At 38.8% G+C, this 21938-nt stretch overlaps 3 protein-coding genes and 1 long non-coding RNA gene across 10 annotated transcripts in view; 2 read left to right on the top strand and 2 right to left on the bottom strand.

Annotated features, from left to right (window-relative positions):
* The window catches only part of pth2ra (parathyroid hormone 2 receptor a), a 401963-nt gene that overhangs the window by 351130 nt on the left and 28895 nt on the right, over positions 1-21938 (bottom strand). The gene's annotated exons all lie outside the window — the stretch shown is intronic.
* On the top strand, positions 2244-2492 carry LOC117820204. The gene is made up of 2 exons (XR_004632721.1): positions 2244-2286; positions 2388-2492. It is a non-coding gene; the product is annotated as an uncharacterized LOC117820204 (long non-coding RNA).
* Positions 3206-14486, bottom strand: LOC117820198 (carboxypeptidase O-like). 2 transcript variants are annotated; one of them, XM_034693903.1, is made up of 11 exons: positions 14392-14486; positions 12764-12827; positions 12351-12452; positions 7709-7819; positions 7498-7614; positions 7278-7371; positions 6485-6577; positions 4554-4663; positions 4201-4285; positions 3947-4027; positions 3206-3870 (listed from the first exon to the last, which is right to left on the bottom strand). In XM_034693903.1, exons 1-11 carry the CDS (start codon positions 14469-14471, stop codon positions 3656-3658), a joined length of 1152 nt encoding a protein of 383 aa, XP_034549794.1. In that variant the 5' UTR covers positions 14472-14486; the 3' UTR covers positions 3206-3655. The 2 variants fall into 2 exon arrangements, with proteins under 2 accessions (XP_034549794.1, XP_034549793.1); XM_034693902.1 differs by lacking the exons at positions 12351-12452; positions 12764-12827; positions 14392-14486 and adding an exon at positions 8616-8801.
* LOC117820199 (melanoregulin-like) lies at positions 9038-21334 on the top strand. 6 transcript variants are annotated; one of them, XM_034693905.1, is made up of 8 exons: positions 9051-9105; positions 14512-14678; positions 14996-15035; positions 15188-15282; positions 15399-15624; positions 19948-20038; positions 20150-20316; positions 20755-21334. In XM_034693905.1, exons 4-8 carry the CDS (start codon positions 15206-15208, stop codon positions 20830-20832), a joined length of 639 nt encoding a protein of 212 aa, XP_034549796.1. In that variant the 5' UTR covers positions 9051-9105; positions 14512-14678; positions 14996-15035; positions 15188-15205; the 3' UTR covers positions 20833-21334. The 6 variants fall into 6 exon arrangements, 5 of the variants coding, with proteins under 5 accessions (XP_034549796.1, XP_034549795.1, XP_034549798.1 ...); XM_034693904.1 differs by having other exon boundaries at positions 14512-14619; XM_034693907.1 differs by having other exon boundaries at positions 14512-14590.

Below are 21938 nucleotides of genomic sequence, written 5' to 3' on the forward strand. Positions count from 1 at the left end.
AAGGAAAAGAAGGTTTATTTTTTTTTTGTTTGTTTGTTTGTTTTTTGTTTTGTTTTTTTTCCCAGACACTGCAGTGCTGTTCCAAAAGTTTAACATCTGTTGTGAACACTCCTAGAAAAATCCAGCTGGTACCTAAAAGCACTTCTAAATCTTTTTCTTTTTTGTTGAAACACAGACAATTCTTAAAATCTGAAATCTTCTTCTCCATCAGGACAGGGTCACAGCTCTTCTAGATGCCATTTTGCTCCCAAACTCAATTGCTGTTTGTAAATGCTTTGCTAATACTAACAACTCAGATTCTGTCTCTCTAGGAAACGCAAAAGCTGATACCGCTGCAAAAGACCTACTCTCCAACCCATTATCCTTGATTCTTTGTTCAACTCCAATCTCTATTCCCAGTTTCCTTACAGCACTACAGTCCTTAGCAACATCATAAGAAAAGACGTTGTGGAGACGCTGCGGTGCCACACAGAAAGAAGCAGTGTGGCTCTGACCTGCCTTTGCAAATTGACACATGGGTTGTAACATGTGTCAAAAGGGGGAATGTCGGACGCCATAACTCAACACTGGTTCACCTAAGGTTTTCAGTTCATGCACAAAAATTTTGTCAATCATGTATGGTTCGTGCAACACATAACGCAGGTGAAGTCAGCCCTTCCACAACCAGTTTCCACATCACTCCATGATTTCCATCCTGATGACTGAGTGGTGATAAAGAACCTAAGAAGGAAACACTGGCACTCCAAACGCCGGCGATGTCCATTCCAGGTGCTCCTAACAACGCATACTGCTGTGAAGATCGTTGAGAGAGTTACGTAGATTCACGCCAGCCACTGCAGGAAGGTCCCTGAGTCAACGGAGGAACTCAGTTGTCAACGCGAGGACGAACAAGGCCGAGAACTACACCATGCATCACCTGATCCTGACCATATCATGTTCGGAGATGCTGATAGAAGCCTACAGTACACCTACAAACCTGCCAAGACTGTCACTCTGACAGAAGGACAAAGAACAACATTCATCTGTACTGTTTATCCTGAAATTTGGCGATCAGGCCAAATTCATGCATATTATATCATATGACAAGTACCTATGCAGAAACCCCTGAAGCCCACACGATTGGCACTCAATCGTGACCGCTACTGACAAAACCCTTGCTCCAAACAGAGATCCCCACCATTACTCCAGCTCAGACTCTGACTCTGATGAAGACATTGTGTAAATAATGTTGTTTTGTTTTGTTTTGTTTTGTTTTGTTTTGTTTTGTTTTGTTTTGTTTTGTCTTGTTTTGTTTTGTTTAATTCTTCTCTTGTAAACAACTGCCATGATGATACATCTACAAATCCATGGAATTAATGTGTCGGATAATTAAGTTGTGACAATTGTTTTGTTTTGTTTTTCTCTTAAATGATCAATGAATGATCAAAAGGGAGAATTGTAATGGTAAAATCCGTTCCTTTGTGGTCAACTGCCCGAGACGCCCCATCTCTTGACCCCTCATCAAGACACTAGGTCCCATTGTGTTTTAAATTGTGACGTCTAGACCCTGAAACCTCCTTGATGAATACACAATCCCATCCTGGTGCAGACGTCTACAACAGACAAAGGGTGTGAAAGGGTGTGAAAAACACCTTAGGGACCCCACCCTGATGTAGATACCTGCAACAGACAAAGGGTGTGAAACACACCTTAGGGGGCGGTCCTCAGGTATAAATGTTCGAGCTTTCCACATGTTCAAGGTCTTTCTCCATTCCAACCGCTCGGGTGTTGACTGACCTTTTCCTTGCAAAGAAAATAAAACCTTGTCGGCCGGCAGAAGTCTCTATTTCATTATTCACCAGCAACGGGAAGTAACGGCGAAAACTTCCACAACACTACTGATTCGGGAAAATATCTCAGTATGCATCGGACCAGTCTGCCTCGCGTACTGTTTCCCATAATGCACTGCACTCGTTCTGCTTTTTCTTTTTCCTCATTTTTTGACGGGAGGAAATCCGTTTTTGGGTGCTGTGAAAGTTATCAAATTACATATAAACCACTTCCTAACTTTTTAAATCATAAATGGATGCTAAATAAGCATTTCATTTATCGGCTTCGCCGTTGTTTACTTCCGCTTTCCGAAACCGGAAATCCAGCGAAGTCTGGCTCAGCATGCTGCATGACAGATCGGATGTAGTAGGCAAATACCTACTGCCTACTACATTAGTAAGTAGTATGTAGCAGGCCGTTTCGGAAACAGCCCTGGTCCACCTGCCACTTCAGTGCCGGATTGTTCCTTCGCCACGGGTGATTATATCATCAAGTATTTAGTCATCAAGTGTGTTTAAAGATCAGAGTTTTTTCCCCTCATGCCTAACGTGCTGTGTGTTTTTTCTCTCCGTGTGCAGCGATCCTCCTGCTACCTGTTTTTCACCAGGCGTCTTGGAGCTGGCTTCCTGGTTATTTTTGTTTTGCTTCAGTTGTCTCCACAATAAATTGATTGTACTCTTCAATTTGTCTCTGTCTCAGCTCCTGGGTCCCTCTGCTGAGAGCACACCCTGACAGCAAGTAACATAATCTGTCATGCAAAACTTTATTTACAGTGCAATATGCACATTTTCTCTTTTCCCTTCCATTTTTAAAATTGTTACATGTTTGTAGATGCCATGTTGTGCACTTTCAGGTGAAGCAGTTATAGTATTTTTGCAAATACAAGTCAACCTTTTGGAATCAACCAATTCCCATTTATCTTGTGCCTGTCATCTCCATCAAAGTGTGATCTCATCAAATCATACGACTTGTAGCTAGTGCCAGGTTTTGTCCTTCATTTTAATAAACTTGAACCTATTCGCTCTCATTGTCCAAAGCTATCATATGCTACTATTTTCTAGGCTGCATAAACATTATACAGAAGTGACAGTGTGGACAAAGGAGACACCAGACAGTGATGGAGCAGCAGAGGAACTTATAGAAAGTTGAACATGTGTGAATATGTTGATACCATTTCCCTGTAATACATGCAATGAAAGTATCTAGAACTGTTAGCTGTTTACTGAGACACACTGACAGACAGAAGAGTATATGAAAGATATGGATAACTAGGGAGCTGTGGGAGGTTACACTACCTTAGTCTAAAACTGCAGCTAAGCTGTTCAATCAATCATTCACTCAAGCTTAAGAAGCTAAGTATTGTATATTGTGATTAAGTACATAAACTTGTTCCATGTGGTATTTTGACATCAGTTTTTATTTATTTCTTTGTGGCAATGCAATGTGCATGAGCCATACAGAGGAAAGCAGTCACATGTGGAAACACAATGTGTGTTTTTACAGTCTTAAAGAGAGCTGATGATTGAAAATGCACATGTGATAACTGAAAACAACATTGAGCTTTTGCAGAAGTCAGAATAAAGCTTCAAATTAATCTGATAACACATTTTAAATGAAGAGGAATGTGCTGCCTAGAGTGGGACAATACTGCCCCCTGCTGTGAGACAAGGGAACAGCATCATGTTCCTATCACTGAAATAACATACCTGTTTTGTACTCACTTAAAATGTATTATGCAACATGTAATATTGTAGCATGCACAGACTTTAATGACCCTGATTATTATGTCAATAGTGACTAAAAAAGGTAAAATTATGGTAAATGAACAACCATGTATGATTAATTCTTACACCGAGCCCCCTGTGGTGACAGACACAGCCATGATACAGCTCCAAATTGTCATAGCAACCCCAGAAACTGTGGTGAAGCCCCCTACTGTGGTGACAGCAGCATTATTGAGAGCCTTGTCATGGACATATGTGATAATGGAGAGAGCTCCTGCATAGGCCTCCTCACAAGCTGGCTGGATCTGGTCCTCTGGGAGCAAGTGGCTGAACTCACCTGGAGGATGATGTAAATGTGTTATGTTGTATCATGTTATACTTTGTGAAGCAAACATTGCTGATGTCCAACTCACCTTTATCTCTCAGCTCAAAGGTGTAAGAGAACGGGATGCCAATGAGGCGAGCCCAGTCTCGGCTTGAGCCTGAGTTTGGATCTGAAGATGGAAGAGGAGAGGGGGTGATGGAGAGGAGAAAGCAGCAGTCTGAGACACTTTTTCATTTAGTCGATCCATCAGGACGACTTCATTTTCATAATTCCCTCCTACTAAAGATTAAAGCACTTAGGACAAACATGATCAGGTAGATGTACAGTATGTGTGAGTCTTACAGAGGATTTGTGGAGACGTTCCTACGGTGTAGCCCATCCCATGCACCTTCTTCATTTCTGCAGCTGCTGTCTCACCCACTGAAACCTGCACATTTGACAAAAAAATCAAAGAAAACTAAAACTAAACTGGTAATAATATTGTAGATTACCGCTGTGAAATGTGGTACCAATGTGAATTTATGCTACGTTGCTGTTTTGGAAGATTTGCAAGGGAGTTTATGGATCTAATTTGGAACAGAGAATACAATATCTGCTCTATGGTCCCTTCACTAAATCTCAAAACATATACTAAACAACTGACCTCATAAAATTGAATCCTACTGTTTAACTTTGTGTTATATAAATGCACTCACCAGTTCATCATAGTTGGGTGCAGAGATCTCAGGGTGCCCGTACGGTAAGAGTATAAGTTGTCCAGCAGAGTGGATGGTGAGGAAACACAAAGTCTTATTGGCTATCCTACCTGAAGTCATAAATATCAAGGTAACAACATTAACATTTTAAAGGTACAATACCTGCTTAATGTTAACAAATTAGTATCATTATTCACAATAATGAAATAGGCCGCAATATTTCATTAGTTTTATATGCTGTCATGGCTTTTATGATCAGCTCAGACACTTAGAGTGGATAGCGAAAGTCTACACCCCCCTGTTAAAATGCCAGGTTTTGTGATGTAAAAAAAATGAGACCAAGATAAATCATGACAGGACTTTTTTCACCTTCAATGTGATCTATAACATGATCAATTCAACTGGAAAAAAATTTAAATCTTTAAGGGGGAAAATAAAAAATAAAAAAATAAAATAATATGGTTGCATAAGTGTACACACCCTCTTATGACTGGGGATTATGTTGAGAATAAACAATCACATTCAAACTCATGACAAATAGTAGTCAGTATACACCTGTCATAATTTAAAGTGACTTTGATTAATCCCAATAAAGATCAGCTGTTCTAGGAGGATTTTCATCACATCTCCTCAGTTCATCTTACAGCATCTTACCACAGAGAGCTTCCAAAGCAGCAGAGGGATCTCATTGTTGAAAGGTATCAGTCAGGAGAAGGGTACAAACATGTTCCAAGGCATTAGATCTACCATGGACCACAGTGAAGACCGTCATCATCAAGTGGAGAAATTATGGAACAACAGTGACATTACCAAGAACTGGACATCCCTCCAAAACTGATGAAAAGACCAGAAGAAGACTGGTCAGGGGGGCTTCCAAGAGGCCTACAGCAACATTAAAGGAGCTGCAGGGATTTCTGACTAGTACTGGCTGTGTACTACATGTGACAACATCTCTCCTATTCTTCATATGTTTCTGCTATGGGTAGGGTGGCAAGACGGAAGACTTTTCTTATGAAGAAAAACATCCAAGCCTGACAACATGTTTCAGAAACATACATGAAGTCTCCCAAAAGCATCAAATGTTTTATGGTCTGATCAAACCAAGGTTGAACTTTTTGTCCATAATTCCAAAAGGTATGTTTGTCATAAAAACAACACTGCACATCACATAAAGAACACCAGACCCACAGAGAAGCATGGTGGGGGCAGCATCATGCTTTGGGGCTGTTTTTCTTCAGCTGGAACCAGGGCCTTAGTCAAGGTGGAGGGAAGTATGAACAGTTACAAACACCAGTCAGTTTAACACAAAACCTCCAGGCCTCTGTTAGAAAGATGAAGATGAAGAGGAATTTCACCTTTCAACACGACAACAGACCAAAGCGTACATCCAAATCAACAAAAGCATGGCTTCACCAGAAGAAGATTAAAGTTTTGGAATGGCCCAGCCAGAGTCCAGACCTGAATCCAGTTGAATATCTGTGGGGTGGTCTGAAGAGGGCTGTGCACAGATGTCCTCACTATCTGATGGATTTGGAGCTTTTTTGTAAAGAAGAATGGGAAAATATTACTACATCAAGATGTGCCATGCTAATAGACTCCTACAAAAAAACATGGAGTGCTGTAATAAAATCAAAAGATGCTTCAAACAATTGTTAGTTAAAGGGTGTGTACACTTATGCAACCACATTATTTTATCTTTTTATTTTTATTCTTCCCCCTAAATTATATATATATTTTTTTCAACTGAATTGTTCATGTTATAGTTCACATTAAAGGTGGAAAAAGTTCTGGCATGATTTATCTTGGTCTAATTTTTTTACATTACAAAACCTGCCATTTTAACAGGGGTGTGTAGACTTTCGCTATCCACTGTATATTTCATCACCTTTTTATTTTTTATGAAGTACATGATTTCATGGATATTTAAGTACCAACGTATTTCATGACAGCTGAAGCTTCTGGCTCCGATCCTGCAGATTTTCCACAGTACGTGTTTGAGCAGCTGTCAAATGACACACCAACAGCTGAGGGAAGAAACAGGTCAACACGTCAGTCATGACATCAACACGACACATGGCTTCTTTCACAAAGCAGTGAAAGGGCCGTTTGGTGATGTTTATTTGGAACAGAATAAGGACAGAATTTGGTGAAAAAGCAAGTGAGAACCTTTATTTCAGTGTCAGCTAGTTCCATATTATCTGTCATATGGACAGACTATATGATACTGGATATCACATCTTGTACGTTTTATGGAAATGGTTGGAACTTCTACCAATATAACTCTCTTCACTGAGATATGTTCTCACCAGGCATAAAGAAGTAAGTTTGGAATTAAAGCAGAACAAACAACAGGCTGATATTGCCCCCCTGATTTATTTTCATTCTGTATTAGGGTAAACATTGTAGAAAACACCAGTTGAAAAAAAGCAGCAAAACAGGACTGTTTTAAGCACTGAAATGAGATCATATTTGGATATTGACATTATAGCAAAGCTAAAGACCCATTTGTTTACTGTTATGTTTGATTCCTGATGTTGTCTTTACATTTACTTGATGTCCTGTCTTATAGTGTGTATTTAAATGGTTTTATATGGTGTTTTAATGTTCTTATTATTGTAATTTATTTTATACTCTGGATTTCTGTAAAGCACTTTAATTGAAAGCACTCTATAAATGAATTTATTGTTGTTATTATTAGTGTGATTCTTAAAGCATGTAACTCACTTCCCCAGTTAGCATTAAAATTCCTGTTGAGGTCAACGCCGTGACAGCTCCCGCCTTCTGGAGGTGTTGAACGAGACTTTCTCCACAGACGAGTCTATGTTGACATAACACACAGACAGTTTGTTAGATTGTTCAAAGTCTATAACGTGTGAAGTCATTCAGTCTGACACTGAAAGAACTGAAATATGATGAAAAATAACAAAACATTAAAAGCACTCACGTTGTTGTCGATCCAGGTGTACATGTATCCATCCACATTGATCACAGGGGTCACGTAGATGTCCACGTTCTGCAGCATCTGCTCCAGCTTCTTACTGGTTTTATAAGACTGCACAATCTGACCAAAGGACAAATTAAAATACTTATACTGTATGTCCGAGTACTCTCAGGGTAAATTTCTGCATCATTGCAGCACATGAGAGTGTCCTTACCTCTTTGACAAACCACTGACAGAAGGCAGGAGCGATCCATTCCCGGGCATGGATTCCACAGTCCATCCATATAAACTTCTTCTCTTTGCCTTGTGGGTTTTGTAGTCCCAACTGGAGACATAAAACATGACAAGTTAAAGCTGAATGAGGAATTGAGAAGTCATTTATTTAACATCTAAAAAATCATGAAATTATCTGTGCAGCTGAGTGTAATCCCCATAGAGGATTAGCAAATAGTCACAAGGATTTGTTGCTTGGACTGTGCTGAGTCAAACTAAAGGTGAAAGTCACAATAGTTGAAATTTGGAAATTATGTGAAGATGAAGAAAATGAGATTATTGAAAGTAATTATTCAAACTTATTAAATATTATTGTGCATGGACTCTCAAGGACAAATATTCAGGACTGGTTTCCCATCTGACGTCACTGACTTTACTTAAACAGTTTGTTTTTGTCACTATAAGTAACTTAATTCATTCTCTGTGTGTTTTTGTTGATCGGTCATCTCTTGGTCACCTACAGCAGATTTAAAATGCAGCTACACATCCTCTGACTGAAGAGACAGCAGTATCCCATCACACTAGTACTAGTCTGTCTTCACTGGCTTGCGAAGTAGTTTAACCAACATGCTCTTGCCAGGGCATGAGGTCAGAGCACAAGATGCTTTAGGACAGGGGTGTCAAACTCATTTCAGTTCAGGGGCCACACACAGCCCGAGATGACCTGAAGTGGGCCGGACCAGTAAAATCACAACATAAAAACCCTATAAATAACGACAACTCCACATTTTTCCTTTTGTTTTGGCGCAAAAAAGTACAAGTACATTCCACACATTTTCACATTTAATGAACTATCTTTCTACAAAAACACCTATTGTATTTTTCGCCATGATGAGTGTGAGAAAGACCTCGGAGCGGTCACGACAATAGAAGGAGGCAGAGCAAAAACCCAGTTGTGGGCATTTATTTTCTGTGCACAATTTACACCACGAATAAAACAGAGTACTCAGCCACATGCCCAAGACAGACAGACTCTCCCTCAAGACACAAAGCCCACACTTATATACCCTCTCCAATTGGGTGCTACCATGAAGAGGGGTGCTAAAAATACACACACTCTAAAACTCACCTAAACACCAAACAAATGTTAAGATTAATTAATCCCCAGTTTTATTTATGCCCTTATGTCCTTACCATACATTTACAAACTCAATACAATCTAAAAAGGACAAAAAACAAACTAAGTCTCTGGCACTAACAAGCCCCCGTACATATCTCCCGGTGGAACCCTCCCGACACTATAAAGAGGCTGCTGTTTCCCTGGGGACTCTTTTGCCCGTGCACCCTGGGAGTGGAGACATATTTTTTACAGTCTATGGTGGAGACTGAGCGGTACAGGTACGTTTGTTGCCATCATACATTTATCAATTACACAGCTAAAACATTCTACAAAACACCATAACTGCTCCAAACTCTGTTACTGTTCACTGTTTATTCCCCATACATTGGTACGGCCAAATCACGCACCGGCAACCAGACACACACCGATCGCCTGCGGGGTCAACACACACACACACATGAATACAGGCTGAATACAATAAAAGAACTTTGCAACCTTTCTCTGCCTTATCATTTTATAAATCATGTTATATCATGTACTTATTTACTTTGGCTCATGCCACAACAACAGGGTCTAGGTAACAATTTCCCCAGGTACATATTAACGTAACAGAGTCTGACAGGACCTCCGTTACAATGAGTCTCCTAGTCGGGCCGAACATGATATTCTTAAGGACTGAAACCTGCTGCAGACACAACAAGCACACAGGTTTAAGATAAGATAAGGATACTCTTTTGTTCGACCCACAACGGGGAAATTCATGGAGTTACAGCAGCAACAAGGTGTACAGTACAAGAATACATAGAGACAACAGCTTGGCCATAATTCTTCCAGTCACCTGACACAGTAGTGCTAGTGTTAGTAGTGAAGGAGCGCACCTATGACGCACCCACATGTATGGTAAGCACATGTACGATATGAGACTCCTTCCGAAAATAGTGGATCCACCGCTTCTACATATACACAAACTTTAGTGTTGGATCTTGAAGCGCTCTAAAAAGTCTATGAAATTCAACCAGATTATGCAAACTGCAAATATTATTTTTCCTCATAGGTAAAAAAAAAATTTAAATAGTACTTTTATTGAAAAATGGAAGTAAATGTCTTCTCTTCAATTTTTCACTTTGCGAAATCATCCCGCGGGCCGGATTGGAACCTCTGGTGGGCCGGTTTTGGCCCACGGGCAGTATGTTTGACTCCCCTGCTTTAGGATGTTCAAAGTTGAAGGCAAAAAAAAAGATAAATTAAAATAATACAATATTATATAACAAAAATAAAAGTAGAGGGGAAAGAGATTTTGCAGTGGGTGCTCCTATACTGCAGTCTTTAAAAGTGACATATCATGCAAAATGGACTTTTTAATGGTTCTCTACCTGAAATATGTGTCCCTGGCATGTCTACAAACCCCCCGAGAATGAAAAAAATCCATTCTGCCCGTTTTGATTTCTACACCTCTCTGTAAATGTGTGTGAAACGAGCCGTTTCAGACTTCAGTGTTTTTGTTACGTAACAACAATATCCGGTCTGTCACGGAGTCAGAGCTCGGAGCTTGTTCAGCCCATAGACTGTATAAAATACAACTCAAACCCTCCTCCGTTTTTCATTCCCTGCACAAATGTGTGCTAACAAGGAGCTTAGGAGGGAGGCATGCTAGTAGTAGGCTGTCTTAATTAACACAAAGGTCGGTTTTACTCCCCACGTCTGCAGATTTGAAGATCTAGTGGATGATTTTTATTTGTCATGGAAAAGTGCTAGCGCTAGTTAGCATAGCTACATGTCGTAGCTGTAGCTGTAGCTGTAGCTGTAGCTGTAGCTGTAGCTGTAGCTGTAGCTGTAGCTGTAGCTGTAGCTGTAGCTGTAGCTGTAGCTGTAGCTGTAGCTGTAGCTGTAGCTGTAGCTGTAGCTGTAGCTGTAGCTGTAGCTGTAGCTGTAGCTGTAGCTGTAGCTGTAGCTGTAGCTGTAGCTGTAGCTGTAGCTGTGTACCAAGACACACGTCGGCATACTGACAAATAAAACAACAAGAAACACAAAATCTGTCACCAATCCTTCAGAAAGGTCCCGCTGCCTTTCTGGCAAAGGTAGGTTTTACTCCCCACGTCTGCAGATTTGAATATCTAGTGGATGATTTTTACTTATCATGGATAAGTGCTAGCACTAGTTAGCATAGCCACATAGCTACATGTTTGTGATATGCTCAGTCCCTTGGAAGTTTTAAATCTTTGCTAAAACCTTCTTGGGTTAAGCTTGAAATCCTGTCATTTTATGATGCAATTATAATTTTTCCTTTATATATTTACTGAAACTCAAAATAGAATATCCACATTTTTGAGATACAGTATGTATTTTTACATTTTCTGGGCTGAAGGCCATAATCATTCATATTAAAATTGAGTTTTAGTTTTAGTTAACATGTCTTGAATCTATTTCCACTGTCCTGAATAGCTGACAGTAGATATTGAACTTTTTATTATATTCTAATTTATTGAGATGCACCAGTATAAGCTTTGACTTGACTTTATTATTGCATAGTGCAGTGTTTTTCAACCTTTTTTGAGCCAAGGCACATTTCATACATTAAAAAAATCCTGAGTCACACCACCAATCAAAAGTTTTACAAAATGACACATTTAGTCTCTCAATATATGAATCTATTTATCTGAGAGAGGGACTTTGGCTACTTCTTTAACTGTGTCAGGGCAAAGCATCTTATTTACAATGGCTTTTGCAGGTAGTATTAATGTCCCTGCCCCAGTGTGTGGCTTTTTTGATTTGGCTACGAGTGCAGCTACTCAGTAGCTAGCTTTCAGAGCTCTCGCAGACACAGATGTAGTTTTTCTCATAAAAGTTGCCTTTTCAACCACCCATATTATGCTCTTCATCCAAGTTAGAGTTTTGTCCAGGGCCCAGTTTGAAGTTTTCCTTTTTCCTTTTTGAATATTTATCCATCGCTGTTCTACGCCTACATCTTGTTACATACACCTCTCACACGCATCATTAATTCTATTGTCTTAAATGAACAAGGTCATAAGTGTGCTTTATTGCCACCCAGTGGATGGGTAGCGCAGGTCAGGACATGGACAAGTATTTAAATACTCCGCCAGTCACTGCACTGCAGGCACAGACACACTACATGGCAAATTATTTGCAGTATATGAATAATATTTTTTGGGACTAATTAAGTGAAATTTGATAATGTCCCACGGCACACCTGACGATCTGTCACGGCACACTAGTGTGCCACGGCACAGTGGTTGAAAATCACTGGCATAGTGTATTCTCTTCAGAACCAGTTTTTGCATCAATGAATTAAAGTCTAAAGTTTTCTTTATCTTGATAATGAAAGGTAAGTCAGTTTGTGTTGAATTTTTTACATGCAGAACCACAAATAGAAACTGGTTTTGTGCAGTTCCAAATGTACGAGTGTTTTAATGCGAGAATTTCAGCTTGGGGTTTTTCACCTTCCATAAATATTCAAGTTTTTCAACAGAAATAGTTTAATATTAAGAGAAAGTTTGTTGAATACCTTCAACATTGTGATATTTCTTCCTTCATAGGTTTTTCCATACACAAAAGACGAGACCAGCTCTGGGTTCCCTCGCTCCACATCTGTCATCCACTTGTAGATCTGTGAAAACAGCACCATGCATTTAGATGTTTCTGTTTATTATTTGTCTTGAACCCTGAGTCCATCTCTTATCTCATCCTGCTTCTTTTAAACAGTCAAATATATCACAATAACCAGGCTGCTAATCCAGGGTTCAGTGCACATCTACTATTCAAAACAACACACCCTTTGTTTGGGTGTAGCTTTTTATCAGCATGTTGTCTGGTCTATCAATAAAAGTATAAAACCCACCAACATCTACCATCTGTTATAGTTTTAAGTTGCTCTATGTCCCCATGTGAGATAAAAGCACAGACATAATAGATACATACCTCAACCATGGGGTGATATTTGGTGTAGTCATAACTCTTTGTTGAATCCAATCCATCAACAAAACTGTAAATCAAAGAGTACTGTTGAACTTAAATACTTACAAAAGTCTTTATGTCATAACTTTGTGTATTTTTGCAGTGAGTTAAAATAAAACTGGACTGAGAAATACTTAAAAATACTTATCATTCTTAGAAATTCCCTAGCTACACTGGAAAAAATGCCCCTCCAAAAACAAGAAAAAAAAAACGTATTTCAAGGAACATTTACCTAGAAATAAGCAAAAACAAAATCTGCCAATAGAACAAGTGAAAACTTTGGTAAGATTTCTTAAAATAAGATGTAATATTTAGAAAACTGTGATCTTAAAATTAGCAGGGAAAACTTATTTTAAGTAATATTTTACCAGTATGTTAAAGATTAGTGTCTCAGAATAAGACAGGAATGATAACAATTAGTATTTTTCACTCAAAAAAAGATTTCTGCACTAATACATTTTATGTCAACTTCTTCATTTGAGATATATTCACCTTAATTTGAGTTGTATTATAGCAGCACTTCTCTAGGTTTAAGACCATCTTGTACTTGAAATAAGATGACAAAGTTTAATTTGAGCATTTTGAGATCTAATGTCTTCTCATAGTGAGCTGGATATACTAATATTCAGTCATGTTGTTTTTTAGGATAAGCCAGCTATGCTCTAAAGTAGGTGTTTCATTGTGTGCATGTAGTTTGAGGATGTATATTTTGATCTGATTTACAAGAAACAGTGTCTGAAGACTGTAACCCACCCGTAAAAACAACAACTTTTCTTTCTTTCTTTTATCAATGGAGCTGTTTTCTGATAGATTCTCCAATAAAATGCATTTACTTAAATCAAGTAAAGGGTTTGTCTTAAATCAAGATTATCTGTCTTCTACAAATAAGATCTCAGCTTGAAAAATGTATGAAATGTAAAATAAACCTTGTTTCTTCTAAATTACAACTCAAAACAAGATCATTTCAAGATTGTTTGACTTAACAAGATATTTAAGATGCATTGTCTTAAAACATGTCCCTCTATCTTGCTCAAATGTTACTTGTTAAGTAAATGTATCTTAAATCAAGAGGGAGAAGACATTTTGACTAAAATGAGACCATTTCACTTGGTAAGATTTTGAGTTTTTGCAGTGTACAAGGGTGTGACTACACAGTTTTTCTCTGTGCAATAACTTAACTTATCTATGCATAATTAGAAAGAGTACATAGCGTATATATTTGCTATATTTTATATTTTATTTTTTACCACTCATGTATTTCTAATTTAACACTGTTAGTGCATTGTTGTATTCTCGTCCCTTGTTGCTGTAACAAAAGAATTTCCCCCAGTGGGGATCAATACAAGTATATCTTATCTTATACTAAATTAAAGTGACTGAAATAGTGTATCTCAGCATTAAAGTCTTCTGTGCCAGCATTTAAGACAGGCTAAAGATTAAGACAAAAGTTTTCAGCCTTGCCAATATGTCACTATTGCTTTTAAAAAGGCTCAGTGTAAGTGACTTTGCTGGAGTGATCATAGGTGATTATGCTGAGACACAAGTACGACGAGCAAACATATACAAAAGGCTTTTAGGATAACACAACTCACCTGTTGGATGTCTCTAAAACACTGCTTAAAACCAGCAGAAACAAACTTTGTACCCAAAATTTCAACTTCTTTTCCTCCATTTCCTTTCCTCCTTTGGACTTTTCTTCTCTTGTAAAAAAGGTTTGCTCCTTGGTGTCACTGCTCACTGTTCCTAAAGGACTTTACACTGCTGTCAGAAGCTACCACCTGAAGGGGCCAGGTGAAGAAAGAGCTGCCACCAACACAGATGTAAACCATGCAAATCATGTGAATCAAGACTCTGTATCGGTTATTCATTAACATTTATGGCAAGTCACACAAGCCATACAACAGCTCATATATCATAAACACTCTGTGCTCCTCCTGCAAGAATACACAGACATTTAGGGAAACCAATTGATAGTTCAAATCTAGACTACATGTTATGCAGTGGGTGTGTGATTTGCAAAGCAATGCCTCTGCATGCTGCATCATTGTGCACCATTCAGTAGTCTGAATAGATGTGCCATTCACGTCTGAACTGTCCAGTGTGTGTGTGTGTTTGTGTTTGTGCTGTTGTTGTTGTTTTCCTGCCCTGCTTGGATTCACGTGGATAATGTAATTGAGGGACTCTCATTCATTCCAGGATAGGCACAGGGAGAGGAGGACAGACATAACAAGCTCAGGTATCGGCTGGATTTTTTGGTCTTCAGCTTTACGAATGAGGACATTTTATTGTGGTAACATTCAGATTTGCTGAGGATTGTGGAGGAAACTTGGTGGACATGGTGTGATTGTTTTTGATTTAATTAGAAAAGCATATGTTTGATTTGTGAAGAGTTTTTGGAATAGGCTAATGGGTGCCAAGTTTACCATCTGCTGCTGTCACTACTATCTGAGTCACAGCAGGGAAGAGAAGAATGCTATTCTGCGGTAAGAAATCACATTAATACATTCTTTTTTTTACATTTTAAAATTTACTTCAAAACTACTTAATCAAACCAAGCCTGATGAGTTTAACTTCATGGCGTTCTTCTTTGTCTTTAAAGTTTGCGAAACAGCAAAGCTGCCAGACAACCAGAGGTGTTATCCAGTGACTCTAGTGACACCGATGAGGAGAGCCTATTTGGGCCACATCCTCCCAGGAGAAACCCCTGGAACGAACAGCCGAGCCAGAGGAGCACGGTGGAACCCTGGGCCACTAAAAACAAATACCCTGATAAAGAGCTTCAGGCTTTTATCAACATGAGAGACCAGACTGACCAGGCCACAGAGGTGAGTGGACGGGTCATTTTGTTGCACAAGAGAAAATTTGCACTGAAAGTGAAATTCAGAAGCATGAATTGAAGCAGCAGCATATGGAAAGTGACTTCCCTCACAGTGAAACTCATACTAGGAGAACAATTAAGTTAAGGCTGGACACAGGATGCTCTATTTTAAGCTCTCCACCTTTATTTAATTACATGGATTCACCTCGTGGTGGAAAATGTGACATACCACTTAGATTTTAAGCTAATGGTGATCAAGATTATGATAACCCAAACCTATTTTTTGATGAAACACTTTAGCCATCAAATGTTTTAAACAGTTTCATGTGTTTATTTGAAATAAGATTATTAGTTTAAGTTCCTCATCCTTTTTTTGCAGTGGTATGATGTCTGAATTGATCTGTTTTATATACAGTACATACAATGTTTAAAAAACTGTAAAGAAGGAGCGTTGAAGTGACTGTTAAGTGAGGAGTAAAAACATTAATATCTGTACACATAAGCAAACTGTGAATGTGCATTTATGATTTAGAGTATGTTATAGTTTTACTTTTATTGTGCAAAGCTACAGGTCATCAGTTTCATGCGCTCAGTTTTCTGGGAAACCGACCACTTACATCCAAACACAACTTTCAGGAACTTCACACACACTTTGGTAATTAAGTTCTAAGGTCTCTTTCCTTATCTGTTCCTCAGCAGCTCTCCAATGTAATTATTTAATAAAGGGACAGGGCATACAGAGGAGGCTCTCAAAGAAGTCTTTCATTCACTTTCATGTTTACTGATATCAGGAAATTAAATTGACCCACATCCCAAAGTAGAAAGTAAGATACTAGCAGAAACTTATGTACATGTCAAAAGTGTGGAAAAGAGAGAAACCCCCTTCCCAAAAAAACGCTTTATTGTCATGAGCATCAGGTTCATTAAAAAATATTGATTATTGATAATTGCAACAACTAATACGTGACACAGCTTCCTCATGCCATCATGACTAATAAGACATTTGTTAGTTTGTAAGTATTGAAATGAACCTACACGTTATTTACTGACACTGAGACTCACTTCGTTGACAGATTCTTAAGAAAATGCTAATGAATGGAAAAAGTAATATGAAGCACACATGCCTCTTTCAATTGGTGACCTCATACCTCTCACATAGCAAGGTGTTGGCCAGAGTGCTAAAGTGGGTTAACTACAAGGGGAACCTCAGGTTGTGTTGAAAAATGAAGCCAATGCAGAAGTCCAAAAAACTGCAGTTCCCCCCGTGTCCACCTGAGGCTGCCTTTAAAAACTGAAGAACCCGTGTTGGAACTCATATCAATGACCATTTTTTCGGCAGGATTAAACATGCATGCGACTGGGAACAAATAAAGGTTGTGGTCTCTGTAGATCATTTTCTTAACTGTATGGGTTTTCTTTTTTTCTGGTTTTGTTTTTAAAACTCATGCATTGATACTATTTGGGTTTATTCATAATTAGGCATAATAAGGGACTGATTTGCTCGGCTGCTGGGTTATGACCACGACTCCACCTCTTTTGCTGGTTTTCTAGATTGGTTAAAGGTGACATATCATGCAAAATCGACTTTTTAATGGTTCTCTACCTGAATTATGTTTCCCTGGCATGTCTACAAACCCCCCGAGAATGAAAAAAATCCATTCTGCCCCTGTTTTGATTTCTCCACCTTTCTGTAAATGTGTGTGAAACGAGCCGTTTAAGACTTCCGTGTTTTTGTTACGTAACACCAATATCCGGTCCGTGACGCAAGTCAGAGCTCGGAGCTTGTTCAGCCCATAGACTGTATAAAATAATACTGAATCCCTCCTCCGTTTTTCATTACCTGCACACATGTGTGGTAACAAGGAGCTTAGGAGGGAGGCATGCTAGTTGTAGGCTGTCTTAATAAACACAAAGGTCGGTTTTACTCCCCACGTCTGCAGATTTGAAGATCTAGTGGATGATTTTTATTTATCATGGATAAGTGCTAGCGCTAGTTAGCACAGCTACATAGCTACATGTCGTAGCTGTAGCTGTGTACCAAGACACACGTCTACATACTGATAAATAAAACAACAAGAAACACTAAATCTGTGACCAATCCTTCGGAAAGGTCCTGCTACAGGCGCCTCTCCGTCAGGATCAGATTCTGGATCAGATTCAGAGGGTCAAAGTAACGTGATCTCTGAGCAGCCGTGTATATTCAGCCAACATGTAAACATTAGATCAACTTGCTGCACAGCCGAGGGCACATCCAGGAGGGGGCGTGGTCAGAGGGAAAACAGAGTGTTCTGAGGAGGACTGAAGAAGAGGGTTTTTCAGGCAGACCAAAATCTGATTTCAAAGTGTTTTTTGAGCAATACACTTTAAAGACATGTTTTGGGGACCTCTTAGACCAATACATATTGATGAAAAAAGCATGATATGTCACCTTTAAAATTTTGTTGGAGTTAGCATTTCAATATAGTGACCGCCTCCTCAGTAACCAGCAGTGTTGTCATAAAGACTATATCCATGTCTAAAATATAGAAGACATAGTGACTATCCCACTCTCTTCTAAATGTTAGATGATCCCTGGACTACAATAAGTTTCCCCATTAGTTGTTAATTTTTCAAAGGAGCTTGTTTTCTATAAACCAGTGATTATTTTGTCACAGCGGAGGATTGTTCTTAAGTTGTTTGCAGTTATACAAACTAGCAGAAAGGGGGCACCGGTTCACCAAGCAGTTTAGCATCTGCCCCATGTACAGAGGCTATAGTTCTTGTTGCAGAGGTTGTTGGTTAGACTCCCGGCCACGACCCTTTACTGCATGTGTTCCCAAACTGTCTCTCATCACCTGTCCTATCAATAAAGGCAAAACGCCCATAAACAGAATTTAAAAAAACAAAAGAAAATGGAAACACAACAGAAGAATGAACTGTAGCCTACTTCTAACCTAACAGCATCCACATTGAAAGAAAGTGTTTTCCTGCCTTCATTTACATGATGAGACCAAAAACAGTTTAAACAGCTATTTTAGAGAAATAATCAACACATTTATAAATAATTGAATAGTTTTCCTCCATATCTCTGGTGAAGAAACACAGTGGGACTATCATTCAGAGGCTCTCTCCTCAAAATGTCAGTACTTGCTGTATGTTTAGTGAAACTTCACAGGAAAGCAGAGTTACTGCAGTCCCAGCAGAGAGAGTTTGGTGAGCATGTGACCAGCAGTCTTCATTCGGAGAGCAGCAGGCTGCAGGACACAGTGGCCACATTGTGTTAATGAATTCCTTAATGGAGATGTAGGCCAACACTCTGGCTGGCCATTCAAAGGGAATAATCACTGAAGCCTTCCAATTATGTCGTAAGAGACTGTTTTTAATATCGGGCCAAACTAACCTAAAGTGGGTCTATTACATTAAGAGGCGAAGCAGCACAAGGGGAAACTAGCCCAGTAAATAAAGTAGAGCATGCCAGCATGGAAACTTCATGCTTTGTGTGACAATGTTTACTCAGCAAGAAAGTTTTTTACATTACCTATTTGGCCTGTTTGGGTTTGAATGTGCAGTTTTATTTGCCAAAGGTTTATTTATTTATTTGTTTACAACAGAAAGTTTGATTTGTCATAGCAAGAGAGCACAAGTTTTTCTAATAAAACTAAAGCACTGTTCTAGTCAAGTGACTCAGTGCACAATTATAGTGTGAAAGTGAGTCAGCACGCAAAATACCTGAATCTTAAATCTGATTCAGGTAAATGGAATTCAGCTTTGGTTAATTTCATCAAAACACGACAGATTTTAATTCAATGTTATGTGAAAGCATGTGCTAAAATGGGTCTTTCATATGAAAACATCTATAAAGAACCTGCACATTTCCTGCAACTACAATTATTTTCAAATATGGTAAATAACAGCTGACCCACAATGAAAGGTAAAACCAAACTAATGTGAGATAAAGCAGAATTTGCTCAAAGCTCATTTGATACTGTCCAATTTAAGAGAGTCAAATTTGATTACTAAGGTGCAGAAGTGAGTGAACTGCAAGGTTTTAAACAGCAACTGCACAATTTGAAGTGTTGTTATTCTGTATGTATTGTATATTACATTTATATCATAAAACATGGATTGCATTGACTTTACACATGGACGTAGTCTCTATAACATCGCCTACTGGTTTCTAAAGAGGCCCAACAATGGAAGTCACCATATTGGAAATGATGCTTCAACCTAACTTTCGGTCATGCCCACGTATGGCATGGTTGGATATATAGCCGTGGAATAATGCTTGCACCTCCATTGTGTTTCATGTTTGGAATACCTGTTGTTTGATGAATGATGTGTTTCCTTGTAGGAATGGGAGAAGCTGAATTATGACATTTACACTATACGCTATGCCAGACGTGAAGTCAGATCTCGGTGGAAGAAAATCCTGCTGCAGCTAGGTATTACACTTTATCATCTCTACAAATGATATTATTTCCATCAACTTCAGTATACTACATACTGTTGTACACTGTAACCCAGTCATGTGATGTCCTCTGATATCCCTGCAGGTTATCAGTGTGAAGCAGATGCCTTGCTGTGTGTGAACAGACAGAGCCGCTTCAGTCCAGATCAGGAGCACCTCAACAAAGCGAAGGAGCTGTTGGGACAGCTGCTGGACCACACCTCTCTGTTTCCTCCAAAAACCGGGCACCAGAAGAGATACCTCTATGTCATGGTACAGACACAGACTCAACACACTCTCAGAGGCATGCTTTGGCAAAAACATTATTAGTAAAATAAAATCTTAGATCAGTTTTAAAGTGAATTTGTGTAAACTGATGAATCCTAGGTTGTCAGATTACATTTCAGGGTTTCTACATGTTGCCAGGGAATGCAGTATTTAACACTGTAACTCAATAAAGAGAAGACGGGAGCTTTTTTACTACACTTGAAATTTACATCAGGCTTTTTGATATTAAATTTACAACATTCTGTCATATGCCTTCATTTCTATAGCACCCTCCTTCTCCTCTTCTCTTTTCGATCATTCCCTCTGACTTCTACTTTTGTTTCTGTTTACTGCTTTACACCGCTTTCCCATTTGCATCTGTCAAACATCCAATCTCACCTGTTTCATACTGACTGTGACCCTCATCTGTCTCTATCTACACAGGACCGCCTGGTGTCACTGGACAGCGCTGAGGACTTTGTTAGACTGGCCAAAGTAAAGTATCCTAAGAAAGTGGGCTGAGAGAGAGGGAGGAGAATCATGTTTGAGGACTCTGTATCAGTAACCTTGTTTTTAGTATTCACAATTACTCCACTCTTTTCATTACAGACCAATCGCATTCAGATAGAAATTTAAAACACATTGTATGTCCTGTTCATTTAATGATTTGTTTTCCACTTGAACATTTTTGGTTTGCACCAATCCTTCGATAATATTGTTTCAGTCTAACATGTTTTTATATTGTTTTCTTAAAATAGAGGTGTTACTCCTCCAGCACTTTAATTGCACTGATAAACTTACCAAGCTTGTGAATGTGCTGTTTTAGTGACCACCCTTCAAGTTTAGAGTGTTACAGATGGCGTTACATTAGTTTTACTGCTTGTTTTATCATTTTCTTCTTAGATATAATGATTCAAATGAGCTTATACATGTATAATGATAATAAGAATAATGACTCCACAAATATTTTTTACACATTTGTAATTAACTAAAAACTGTTAATGAATAAACCTGTGTTTCTCTATGATATTGGTATGTTTGTTGCCCACTTAGTTCATGATAAAGCATACATATTGGTAGTCCAGCAGCCTGAGTAGTTCATGGTTTGGCCAAAAGGTGGCAGCAGATGTTCAGCCATATTCCTGTGGCTTTAACTGGTCGAAAAGAGGAACCACTGGTGTACCTCACACACTATTTAACATGTTTTAAAGGGTGAAAATGTATCTTCAAAGACATTAAAAAGTGGGTACATTGAGTATTTACCATTAATACATAGTATAGAATGCAGTGGGGTGTAGATCAGTGAGTGTAGTTACTCTTTAAAGAGCCTGAATGTGACAGTAAGTGTTGACAGTACTTCTAAAGCAGAAAGAATGAGTGAAATGAATCCGCACAATGAAGAATGTCAGTAATGATAATAATCCATCGGAAATTAAACTTTCCTTTCTTTTAGATGTGTGCAGGATAAAGATGTAATGTCTCAGTTTTCCATTCACTCAAAACTCATTCCTTTGTACCTGTTACACACCCTCAAACACACACAAACCCACCCAGACCACTGCTCTATCCTCAGGTTCAAAGATTGTGAGATATCATCTGCATACAGCTGATTGGTTGGACGATTGTAA

Source organism: Notolabrus celidotus, chromosome 10, assembly GCF_009762535.1.
Source record: "Notolabrus celidotus isolate fNotCel1 chromosome 10, fNotCel1.pri, whole genome shotgun sequence".
NCBI lineage: Eukaryota > Metazoa > Chordata > Actinopteri > Labriformes > Labridae > Notolabrus > Notolabrus celidotus.